Below are 13,519 nucleotides of genomic sequence, written 5' to 3'. Positions count from 1 at the left end.
AAAAAAGATTCCAAAATTATTTTATTGCTTATTCTATTCTGAATGCTATTAAAATGAGAATATTTGAGAAATTTGAGCTGCAACAAAATATTTTATTTAATTAAATATATTTCTTTTCTTTTTCAATAGTCTTAAAATATATATTCATTTTAAAAATAGCATTCTTTTTCCTATGGCATGCATTATGCTTTTATTGGACAGTGCTACTCTAGAGAATAATAAACCTACCACTGTCGAGTTGATTCTGACTCATATTGACCCGATAGGACAGATCAGAACTGCTTTTTAGGGTTTTTGAGACTGTAAATCTTTACAGGAACCTCTTTCTCCCCTGGAACTGCTGGAAGGTTTGAACCACTGATCTTGAGCCTGTCACTTAACCCACTGAACCACCTTAGAAAATAATAAAGGCTCCATTTATATATATGTGTATGTGTGTGTTGTTATTGTTTTGTTGGTTTTTTTTAGAAAAATGAAATTAACATGAGTTGTTTCTTCCTGTAGAGTTTCTGAGTTGTGCAATATCTTCAGAGATCGTTTGATACTTACAACACCGTAGGGCATTTGGGGCCGAATAGTCTAGTCTGGGTGCTTTAGACAGGCTGGCTAGAGAAGCTGCATATTTCATTGTGCGTTACAGGAATGAGTGTGGACATTTTAAAAATAGCACACACACACACCCTCCTCCTGCTGCCCCATCCTGATCCCTCCTGAGTTATTTCTGTTGGACACACTAGGCGCTTGACATTTGATTCATTCAGAGGGCCCTGCCTTGGTCCTTTAAAACAGAATGGACACGCTGCAAAAGGTCAGAGCTGCAATGGCCAGTGATCACTGCCCGGGGCCATGACAGTCAGAGGACACCAAGCGACCTTGGAATAACCAGTATGGCAAAATGCTTGGTCAAGATCCAGACTCGGAGAAGCCTTCACCTGCACATGGTTAATCACTGCAGCAGTAATGTGTTTGTGCGTCTGCTGAGACACGGCTCCAGGATCACAGCGAGGAACACTGGTATGTGCACTGCCGCACAGTCGGTCCAGCTCGGGAGCAATGGCCCAGGTTCCTGCTCTCAGGCTCTGGCCAGAGAATTTGCTGCCAGAATGTTTTTGATAAGGATAAAAAAGGCAGAGGCAGGAGGGTGAAAAGCAGCAAGACTGGACGGAGAGCCAGCCAGAGAGTCAAGGGGAAATAGTGGGACCTGAACATAGTCCCTTGTTAACAACCACACAATGCTATAACGTATGTCCTGAGGCAAAGTACGCTCTGGTCTGCAACTGACTCAGGATGGAGGCAGTGATGGCTGGAAATGGCAGGTTTGTGAGAAAGCAGTTCGGATGCTGAAATGTATCTCCCTGTTCCATTGATTCAAGGACACACTCTCAGAGGAGCTTGTTTGGGTGAGGCAGAAATATCCCTTCATCTCTGGAGGAGAATTAATGGTTAAAGAATTGGGATCAAATTGCCCTCCCATCCATTTAGAATACTCCATATGTTGTTGCATGGCTCTTTGGGAGAACAGGGGTTGAACTAGGAAGAAGTTACTGGGGTACATGTGGTTTTCAACTGTGCATCAGAACAAAATAAATCCTGGGCAGTGTCTAGAATTCGCCATGTTGCTTGCACAGGTATGAAACTGACTTCTAAGTGAACCGAGATGAACTGAATCTAATCGTATAGTACCATAAATAAGGCATGCTGTGTTCTTGTTATAAAACAATTCCCAAAATAAAATTGGCTCAAATATTTCCAACAGGAGAGAAATTAAGCTTTCTACTTCATAAAGAGTTAGTATCAGAAACCCATGGGGACAAGTCTATCCTGTCCCATGGGGTGGCTATGAGTCAGAATCCACTCATTGACAGTTTCAGAGTAAATATATACTCCATAGCCTTCCCATAGAGGATGACGTACGGGCCATAGGATTGTTTTTCATGCACATGGGTTTTTCTCTATCATGTTATAATGTATTTCTTCATTTTATTTATCTAGAAGGTCTCTCCTTTAAAACTAGTATCATGTGGGGTAGAGATACCATCATTTCATTATTTAACCATCAAATTATTATTAGAATTTTTTGTTTCTTTTTTTTGTTATTAAATGAGAGTGCTGCAATGAATATACCGTCATAGGCATTCTAGATGATACATTCTTAAAAGTGTGATTTTTAGATTGAAAGTTGGATAATTTTTATGATTTCATAGAATGAGAAGATTATCTTCTAAAATGACAAATTAACATGGGCAAGATGAATATGAGGACATCTAGTCCCCATGCCCACATAACCACTACTTCTGATGTGACCTGTTTCCTAAATGTTTGCACAAAGGCTGAAAGGGAATTAAAATTCCTGTTAAGAGTATGACCGAGCAACTTTTCAAATGGTAAACTACCATTTGCATTTCTTCTTCTGAGACTTCCTTACTTGTTTATTTTGATATTTTTGTTATTTTTTTCCTTTTCTTATAGATTTGTCAGAGTTTGTTTATAATCTGATTGTTAATATTTTGATTTTTAAAATGGTAAATAGTTTTGCCTCATTTATTCCTGACTGTCATTTTGGATGTGGTAACTTTGCTCCACAAATACTTTTCATTTGTATGGATTTCTTCTCCATGGGCTATTAATATTTGTGTATTATAAATTTAATTACTTTTTTATAACAGTCGCTTGTGTTTTCTTATTCATCATAGTGTATTGACTGGCTCTATATGAAATTACTGATATTTGTTTTTGACTTATAAAAATGGCAGTTGTATGATCTGTTTCTTGTTTAAATTTTTTAACTCCTTTGAATTTTTTGCATGTATGTAACATGAAATAGAGATCCATCTTTTTCTCCCAATTGGCCACCAAGTTTTCTCAAAGTTATTTATCATAAACAAAGTTGAGTCATACTCAAGGGTCTGTTTTTTAATAGTATATTTTAGCATTAATGATACATTATTATACATAATAGTGCACTTTTGTTTTAGGTAGATCAGCCTGTTATTTTCTTGACAAAAATTGTTATCCATGTAGACTTTTTCTCTTTGTTACTTTTGTAAATGAATTGAGATGTATATTAGAATTATATTGAATTTTAAATTAGCTAAAGGAGAGCTATTTTCAAAATATTAGACCCTCCTTTTCGGTAGTATTGCTGTGTTTCTTCATTTTTCTAGAATTTCTTTTATATTCCTCAATTATGTTTTAACATGGTCATTGTGAACATTTTGCATATTTCTTGTTATGGCTATTCCTGAATATCATGCTGTTATTTTAATTTGTGCATTTAGTAATTTTGAGTGGAAGTTTCCAGTCATATATATATTTTTTTGCTTCTGTTGGTTTTACAGCAGACTCCTTTCTTTTATGTAATAACTTTGAATTTGACCACCTTACAGAATTCATTAATTCTCCTGGACACTTATTTGAACTTCTTGCTTTAACTACGTAGGTCATATGATCTCAAAATAGTTTTATACCTTCCTTTCCAAAATATATACTTTTAATTTTTGTTTTGATCATATTGCATTGTCTATAAACATAAGAATAATATTGAAGATTAGGAAGGACAGCAGAGTGTTTTTGTAGTTGTTGTGTTCCTGTCTTTGATGTGAAGTCTTCTAATATTTTATTATTCCGTTATGTTTGCCATTGCACATACTAGGTTTTTCCCCCAAGTTCTCTAGTAGACATCTTAAGTCTCTGTCTTAAGAAAATAAAAGTCTAGTGAGAAAAACCATGACAACGTCGCACTGTATAAGACTGAAGCGATGGATTGTGATGACAAAGTGGGTAATAACTGTATTCACTAGGATAACATCAGCAGCAAATAATGGAGAACCCTAGCTAACACTGGTTTTATTAATAAGGTGATTTGTTATGCAGGACTCCAGGTTTTAGAACCCAGGTGCATTTTACCTCAGCATCAGTATTAGCAGCTGGAGAGGATTGCCTTGACATAGCATCAGAAGAGCTGCTAGAGTTACTGGTGTCACCTTCAGATAGAACAATAACCAGAGGAACAAGAATCTGTGTCTTTTCAAAACATCCTCAAAGCAAGAAATCGTTCTTGAAAGAACCCAGCACAGCTCACCCCATGCTCTGTCTTCTCTCCAGTTTCTTCCGAGTACTTCATCTGCTTGTTCCAACTCAAAGCCTCCAAGAGGCTAGAGTTACAATGATTGGCTTAGATTGATCATTTGAAAGAGGTATGGGTTAGAAATAATCGGCTATGGAAACTTCCAGATGAGAAGAACCTGAGTCTGAGTGGGTTAGGAGAACCTTCCAGAGGCAGTGACAATCACATGGCATCTTTTAAAAAATCATCTTATTGGGGCTCTCACAGCTCTTATCACAATCCATCCATCCATCCATTGTGTCAAGCACATTTGTACATATGTTATCATGATCATTTGCTTACTTCTTGAGCCCTAAAGAATGAAGTAGAGCCCTCCAGATTCAGAAAGGCATATTCTAGGAAGAGGCAGAACTGTACAAAGACAGAAACATGTTAGCATGACATATCTGGGCATCTCTAATTAGCTGAATAAGGATCCCTGGTGACATGATGGCTAAGTGCTTCATTGTAACCGAAAGGTCTGTAGTTCCAGCCCACCTTCCCACTCTGGAGCAGAAAGACGTGACATTGTTTCTGTAATGATTTGTGACCCTAGAAGCCCTGTGGAGCAGTTGTATTCTTTCGGAATCAATTCAGTGCCAAAGGGTTTTTTGTTTGTTTGTTTGTTTGTTTGTTTTTAATTAGATGTATACGAAGTGGAGTGCCTTTTGTGCTAGGCTACAGAGCTGAGTCACCTCTTTGCACCAAGTTGATTCTGACTCCTAGTCATCCTGGGCCACAGTGATTACGTGTGTTGAGCTGTAGGCCAAAAAGTGAGCAGTCGGAACCCACCAGCTGGAGCCACATCTTTCCTTGGAGCAAAATGTGGTGGTCTGCTTCGGTACAGATTGCAGCCTTGGGAATCTTATGAGACAATCTACCCCATCCTGTAGGATTATTGTGAATCAACTCCAGGGCAATATGTTTTCTTTGCTTGTATTTTTCAAAAGAGTTTCATTATTATTCTGAAAGGCATATGAAACCATTGGGTGATTTTAATAAAATGGTTGATAGGACTACTTTGGCATTTAGAAATGTTATTCAAGCAATAATTCAGAAGGTGCCTGACAGGAGTCGGGGAAACCGTTTGGACCATTTCTGTCATCCTGTTGAGAAGTGGTAAGAATGGAGAAGGCAAGGGCAGCTTTGAAGGTGGGCAAGCTAGCAGAGTTGTTAGGAGTTGATGGTAGATGAGATGCAGGCAGTAAACGAGAAGTCTACACCTGCTATATAGTTAATAGTGGAGGAAGGCAAGATCGAAGTGACATAGGAGGGGTGGGGTCTTGACACACTGAGTTTGGTGTTCCCTGTACAATTGCATGATGATTCTGGAGCTCATTGGAGGGTTTTGAGTTGATTAGTGATTGACAGATTAGGAATTCAAGCATTTATTTCCCAAACTAAGTGGTGGTCTAAATTTGATAGTCAAATATGTGCGAAGGTAAGGCAAAACACAAAATCATAGAAATTTTAGTTGTTTTTCTCAACATATCCACTATCCAGGTGTATACACTGCTGAAGATGATCTTTCCATCTCTCTAAACTTTCTCTGAAGAATTTGATGAACTTGAACTTCTACCATGTTAAAATGGCAGTTTGGGCATCCTTAAAGGACTCAAATATGTTCCTTCAGTGGATTCTTCAAGCGTAGGGATTAAAATAAAGTCTGAAGGAGAAATCTAAGGGCTGCAGAGTAAATAGGTTAGGTTTTTCCTATAAATTATCACAGAGAAAGCTCTTGCTACTCTCAGAAAAGGAGCAAACACATTTGGTGACAGAAAAAAATTCCTTGATACAATTTTCCTGGACCTTTTTTCACCAATGCACTTTCTAATTTCCTTAAAACTTCTTCATAATAAGCATCCATGATCATCCTGTTTGCAGCAAGGAAACCTATTGAGATTACCCTTTTGGAGTCCCCCTAAATAGTCACCTTAGTCTTCCCAGCCTTCTTTTGAACACTTGATCCATCTGAAAGCTGGTGTTTCATTTGGGGCAGTATTTCTGTATACTTCTTAAAAAGCTTCAATGATTTGGGAAGATGTCCAGGTGACTTTCCTTGAGAATTTGATATTGACTTTGATCTCAAAATCATTGCTCAATTTTGCTTTCAAAATAATTTTTTCTATGTCACAAAAATGGCTTTCATTTTGGAGTATGCCTAAGACAAGTATTATTACTGAGATAAATTGTCTTCAGCTATCCACTGATCACCAAGATATGTTTAAACACGTTTTGCTTGGAATAAACCATGCCTGTGTGATCTGGATCCCTAGTAACTATACTTTTTTACTTACCCTTGTACATTGGAAAAATACTGTGCTAAATAAAGCAAACCCAATTTCTTCTCTTTAAGACTTACCATACATTTTCATATGCTAAGAGTAATATTGATAATGCTTACCATATGATAGTTATGCTTATCACATGCTAGGGATTTCACATGTTTAAAAAAAATACATATTCATGTATTCAAAAAAACAAACAAAGACTTACTGTCATCAAGACATTTCAGTCTCTCCCCAAAATGTTACCGTGAGGCATATATGACAAATGTCTCCGTGTTACAGATGAGGAAAATGGAACAGAATGATTGAGTTACTTGTCAAAAGGTCATGTGACAACTACGGTTAGAATTCAAACCTGGGGAGATGAGTTCAGAGTTTGTACAAGTACTCTTAAGTTTGATGGTAATGTTCAAAGGGGTTATAGAGCGTGCATAGTTTCCCAGATTTCTCCAACCATGAAACACTCTTTATAAACAGGGGTGACAGTGGTGATAACAGGAGGGAAGGGGGGTGTAGAAAGGGGGAATTGATCACAGGGAGCTAAATATAACCTCCTCTCTGGGGGATGGGCAACAGAGGGGTGGGTGAAGGGAGACACCGGGCAGTGTAATATAAGATATAATAATAATTTATAAAGTATCAAGGGTGCATGGGTGAGGGGGGCAGAGGAAGGGAGGGGAAGGGGGGAGAAAGGAAAATGAGCTGATTCCGGGAACCCAAGAGGCAAGTGAATTTTGGGAATGATGAGGGCAACAAATGTATAGATGTGCTTTACACAATTGATCTATGTATTGTGATGAATTTTATGAGCCCCAATAAATTGATTTAAAATAAATAAATAAAGAACAACTGTTTGTACCTTAAGGGGCACTAGTGACATGCAGAATTGGGTTGAGCAATCATGCAGTAGTGGATCAGAGACCCCCGAGACAGAGGCTACCAGGTGAGAAGAGCAGAGTCAAGGCCTACCCGAGGGGAGGTGACGAGACTGCCCAGAAGAAATAGCATGGAATCATTGGATGAAAACCAAAAGAGTGTAACGTCACAAGGGTCAAATGGACAATAAAAGGAGAGAAAAATACCCCCTGGCTTTAGCAATATGATGGTCATTGGCTGTGGGTGAGCGTTGTGTTAGTGAGATGGTACGATGAGGTGGATGCTGAAAGGTACAGGTAGAGAGTGCATGCATTTGAGATAGTGAAGCCATCCAAGCTAATGGTACAACTCTGAGTGTCAAAATGGGCAGTGAGAACACAGGCTTGACCAGCAGATTGATGAATAAATGATGGTCATACGAAGAGAGGTGGTCTGTCAGGAGAACACCTCTCAAGAGAGGGAGAGGGGAATCAATAAAATGCCAACCCATGCTTCCAACCGTGGATGTTAGAAGAGAAGACATGGGAGGCATTGCCCTCGGCATTGGTTGGGCTTCATATATGGGAAAGGCATTCAGGTCTGCTGTGTGTGTGTGTTTCTGTCTGTGTTTCCATTTGTACGTTCTTTGCTGAATCGCTGGCATGACCCTTCATAGGCTTTAAATAGAATGAATGGGCAGCTTTCCAATGATGTCCAGAGGCATCAGGTACCTTTCTAGTACAAAATGTTTCTGCAGTGTTCATGCTTCAAACTGAAAACCCTTAACTGGGAAAGCAAATGCCAGTCTTACAATCTTTTCTTTAAACCCACAAGACATGAATTTTACTCATGTCAAATTAAAGATAAGGATTAACCATCATCAGCAAAGGGGGAGATAAAGGAGTCATGTACAGATGCATGCTATATTGTCTTGCAAATCTGTAGGCAGCTTCATGTGGCTAGGAGACATTTTAGGACTGAGAGTACATGCCAAACCATACATTTTTAAGTTGTTCATTGATGTGGTGGTGAGTCCCAATAACCATAAATGTTGGTTTTTGTGTGTTTTGTTTTTATTTATTTATCTATCTGCTTATCTATCTATCCTGATTTCTTATCCTAGGCTATGATCCCAAAGAGTTGACATATATAGGACAGTAGGCAGACAAGACTCTCCTGGACAAATAGGGAGGAATGGTCACACTACATATAATGGCATTGTTCCTTCCACAAATAGAAGCGAGTCAGTAACAGGAAAGGGTCCTCCTCCTAGTGAAGTCACTCCTTCTTACTGAGGGTCTTGCTGGGCCCCTTGGCTCCTCTTTTGTCAGGCAGCACGGTGTTTTGGAATGAGCGCAGGATTTGGAATCTGACCACCTTAGGTACAAACCATTGCTCTTTGGCTTCCTGGCTTCAGGACCTTGTGCAAGTTACTTGATCTCTCCGAGCCTCCGTTTTCTCTTCCTCTCTTAGGAATATCAGATAAAATCATGGACTTTAAAGTGTTCACCTTGTAAAAACTTCCTGAAAACCCTAGTATCCTCTGTCTTTCTCTCCTCTCACGGTTTCTCAATAATGGAGAAACGTGCTGTCTTGCCTAGGTGCAGGTGGTTATTGCTTTTGGTGACAGGGTTTTTTGAGTGAGCCAGTTTATTGGCAGGCATCATCGAAGATTGAGCCTAAGAACCGGAAGGAATGCAGACCATTTTGCAGGTCACAAGCCCAAGCCTCAGAGAACTGAAGGGGCGTTTGTAAGGCCATCTAGAAACTACATCGGGTCTCCGACGCGCCAGGCCACTGTTCTTTTCATGGAATCATACTGATGAGAAGGGACGCAGTGGGTTTGTTCTGATCTCCTCGCCAGTTCCCCTTCACTCTTCTCCTCCTGTGCCGTCAAGAGTCCTGTATACCTGCCCTCGGATCAGTGTAAGGAGGCTGCTTAGTGTTTAGCACAAGAGTCCTGTATACATGCCCTCGGATCAGTGTAAGGAGGCTGCTTAGTGTTTAGCACAAGAGTCCTGTATACATGCCCTCGGATCAGTGTAAGGAGGCTGCTTAGTGTTTAGCCCACCCTGGAAAGAGAACGTTCCAATCAATAAGCAACAAATACGTGACCTCAATAATGACTTGATAATGTTGTGTGAACTTGAGCTTGTTTCCCTTTCTGGTGTAGGGTCTCCCTTCCCCATTTCAGTATGAAGACCTGTTAAGCTCTCTACCATTCTGAGATGAACCTCCTAGGAAGCACAGTCTACCTACACATAATTTAAAAAGTCAAAATAGTGCTGTAGCAGTAATATAAGGAGAAGGAAAATTATAATAAGCAAGTATTTCAAAAGACTTTACTTGAATCTGATGCACTTGCAGACCGAAGGAAGCCGCGAGCTGCGTGCCCCTTTGTGAAGGCGGTGGGAGCGTGGTGATGTGCACTCCAGGGACCTCAGGCTCCCTGGTGGCCCTGCTGTGGTGCGATGCGTGAGAAAACAATATCATTCTTTTAACGCTGTGCTAAAATCACACCCAACTACTTAAGGCTTCAGTATCTAGCAGAGATCATTTCTACGTTCAGATCCTTACAAATAAGCTTTCAAGTTACACAGGTTTCTGATAGGACATTTGAACATTGTATGGGATATAGGTATAAAGGGCACATAACACAGTCGTGTTACGAGAGCTCGTGAAAAAGTATTTCTAGGATTTCCTTTCATAAATGCCTGGCCTTATTCCAAATAAAATAAGAGCCAGGAAACGAATAGGTCTACGCACTCCCATGTTCATTGTGGCACTCTACAATAGAAAAACAGATAGAGCCCATCTAAATTCTTAGGCAACATTAACAAAGAAGGATCAGTCTGTGAAGCACCTCATGACATGACTGAACCGAGAGGAGGAAGATGCTATGCTGAGTGAAATAAAGGACAACCCCCAAAGGACAGTATTTTATGAGACTATAACTATAAAAAGTCGAGAAAAGGTTTTCACACTCACAAAATTCTTTGATGGTTACCAGAAGTGGAACAGGAAAGGCAGATAAATTGCCAACCAGCAGCTAGACATGTAGTAACGTGGGTGAAGGGTAAGTACAGAAGTAATAAGATGGTGTTGGCTGTAAGTGGCATCCCAAAGCAACCAGCATCCTAAGCGATCCCAATATACAGTAAGTTTGAGTTCCACTGGCTTACTTGAATGAATCGTGAGGCGTCTATTTAAAAAAGAGAGAAAAGAAAGTTATGAAAAGTAAAAGAAAACCTTTACAAACAAATGCACGTATCGAAACACATACTGTTTTTCAAGACACCCACATGACATTTGTTTAAACCTGTCTCTGTTCTTGGTGGATAGCTTCAAGCAAACTCGCACAGGATGCATTTGCTTTGGCCCAGCAGCCCAACTCCCTGTCGCTTTTTCACACTGTGGTAGCTTCATGTTGCTGTCATGCTGGAAGCTGTGCCACCAGTGTTTCAAATACCAGGAGGTCCATCCATGATAAATAGGTTTCCATGGAGCTTCCAGACAAAGAACAGACTTGGGAGAAGGAAGAGGCAGCCCATTTCTGGGGAATTCACTCCCTCCCACTGATTCCACTCTGATTCTATTTTTTTTTAAATCATTTTATTGGGGGCCTGTACAATTCTTATCACAATCCATGCATACATCCATTGTGTCAAGCACATATGTACATTTGTTGCCATCATCATTCTCAAAACATTTGCCTTCTACTTGAGCCCTTAATATCGGCTGCTCATTTTCCCCCTCCATCCCCACTCCCCACTCCCTCATGAACCCTTCATAATTCATAAATTATTATTATTTTGTCATATGTTACACTGTCCGATGTCTCCCCCTCCCCCTGCCCCCCGCCCTCTTCTCTGCTGTCCATCCTCCAGGGAGGAGTCCATTCTGACTCTTAGTGACCCTGTAGAACCGAGTCCTCCCCTGGTCTGTCAGTTTGCTCCTCTTCTCCTTTCAGCACCAGTAGTTCTTGCTCATATGTTACCTCTTGAAATGGTTGAATATTAACGAGGTTTGTTTCTCTTTTTGTTTTGTACAGCGATGCTGTGGATTCTTTTCATCTTCTTTTTTTGCTTCCTGCATCAGTCAATATTGTTGCCCCTAGAATCTTTCAATGTTGCTACTCCAGGCTTGCATTTTGTTTTCTTTCAGTTTAAGATAAGTTGCACATGTTCTGAGTCATGATGCTCTGCTGAAACCTATTCTCAACATCACACCAAAACACAAGCCACCACGGTATGCCAAACAGACAGATAAGTGGGAGTTGTTTTGTACAAAACACATGGCCACAAATTGTGCCTAGACTGAAAAGTAGAAAGCAATACGTCAAAATAAGAAAATCCCTTTCATTGGGTGGTAGGTTGTATAATTGTCCTAGATCGTTTTATTGGCTGACAGTGCTGACTTCTAAAAGGAATCACTCTTGTTGCCTTATTGCAGCCTTATTCTTGCAAACATGACCCATAACACTCGGCGTTTGCATAGCTGAATATTGTCAACCATATGGGAAGGATTGATTATTTAGGGTTTGTTTATACATGCGCATTTTTGTGAGAAAGAGAAAATCAATCTAAAATTGGAAAAAAAAATCTTTTTGCAGGTGCTTCCTTGCCTAAAGAGGACGGCATTTCTGCTCCTTTAATCTCCAGCTCCCCAGTGAAGGAAGCCCTGAAAGATGAAGATCCCCCAAGCGAAGAGGAAGATAAACTAAAAGAAGAGCCTTTAACCATCTCTGAATTGACCTACAACCCAAGCGCTAGCCTGCTCCCCACCCCCGTTGATGACGATGAGATTGACATGCTCTTTGACTGTTCCTCTAGGCTGGAGCTGGGAAGGGAAGACACAGATTCATTCGAGGACCTGGAAGCAGATGAAAACGCCTTTTTGATTGCCGAGGAAGAGGAGCTGAAGGAGGCTCGGCAAGCACTGTCGTGGAGCTATGCCATTCTGACCAGCCATATCCGGGTGAACCCACTGGTCAAGAGTTTTTCCAGGCTCCTTGTGGTGGGCCTGGGACTGCTACTCTTTGTATTTCCCCTGCTCCTCCTCCTTCTGGAGTCAGGTATTGATCTCTCCTTCTTATGTGAAATCCGCCAGACGCCAGAGTTTGAGCAGTTCCACTATGAATACTATTGTCCTCTCAAGGAGTGGGTGGCTGGGAAAGTGAGCCTCCTTCTTTACATGCTGGGTTGCTCATAAAGGTGGGAGCTCCTATGACTAAGGGCTATATTCAATACAGTGGCTTTCTTCCCTGAAAATCCCTGCTCTCCACATGGTCACGGGGCCATCAACAGGTGTTCCTTACTTGTAACAGATCCCTCCAACCCTTCAGTCAGGGTCCATACATCACAGCACTTATAGTGAAATCTAATACGGTTATTTCAGTTAACAGAACAGAATAATGGCTTTTAAAGAACCCAAAATATGTTTATTTTTATTCTAGTATAGACATACTGCTTATCTATTATATCATTATGCATACATAATACACTGGGGTGGATTAATTTTTCCTTAAAAAAATTAGTTGGCCCCATTGCAAGATACAAGGTTCAGAATCAGAGTTTTAGTGAAAACCCAAGAGAAAGTTTTTCAATATAAACCTCAGCGAAAACAATGTCCTCTAACCAATGCCTATACAACTAGATTTATGCTGGGTTTTGTTTTTGGTTTTTTAAAAGAAATATTTTTATGTGTTCAAAATATTTTGATAAGTTTTTAGCAAAAACAAGCCTCCTGGAGTTATTTAAGTGTAAAAATTGTAATATTAATACACAAGGGCATGTTGAGAATTTCTTAATTTGTTTTTAAAAAAATACTTGTGGCTGAAAAATCCCATTATTTGTTATACCTGACTATGAGATTGTCAACACCTGAAAGACACTTCAGTAAGTCAGTAAGTAGGTAAGTCCCTAAGAAATGATGGATCTGGAGAATGTAGACAAGAGCACCAGATGGATGCTAGGTGGTCTATTTGTCAAAGGATTTAGACAAATGATTTGTTACTTTCATTTGAATTCTGTCCATACATTTTGGCTGAGGAAGCAGGAACATGTAAAAAGGAAGTGACTCTTCAAAGGTAAAAAGATAAACGATATGTCAGATAATTGCATAATTGTACATTAATGCCAGAGTGAAAGTAAATAGGAATTGGACAATTGGAAAGTGGAAAGAAAAAAAAAGAATTTTTAGTGGTACTAGTAAGCAAGTGGGGTAGACAAATGATCTATTTGATGCAAGTGGTGGTGATGTAAGCGCTTAC

General features: G+C 39.9%; 1 protein-coding gene across 1 annotated transcript in view; it reads left to right on the top strand.

The window, feature by feature from the left end:
• The window catches only part of FRMD3 (FERM domain containing 3), a 359,195-nt gene extending 345,682 nt beyond the window's left edge, over nucleotides 1-13,513 (top strand). The window contains exon 14 of the mRNA XM_030887907.2: nucleotides 11,861-13,513. Within this exon, the coding sequence (XP_030743767.1) occupies nucleotides 11,861-12,459 (599 nt within the window). The 3' untranslated portion in view covers nucleotides 12,460-13,513. The remainder of the gene's footprint in view (nucleotides 1-11,860) is intronic.
• The last annotated feature ends 6 nt before the right edge of the window (nucleotides 13,514-13,519 follow it).

The sequence above is a fragment of the Echinops telfairi genome, unplaced genomic scaffold, assembly GCF_000313985.2.
Source record: "Echinops telfairi isolate 266 unplaced genomic scaffold, ASM31398v2 ScPeMD7_7429;HRSCAF=8467, whole genome shotgun sequence".
NCBI lineage: Eukaryota > Metazoa > Chordata > Mammalia > Afrosoricida > Tenrecidae > Echinops > Echinops telfairi.
This window is presented reverse-complemented; position numbering and strand designations above follow the sequence as displayed.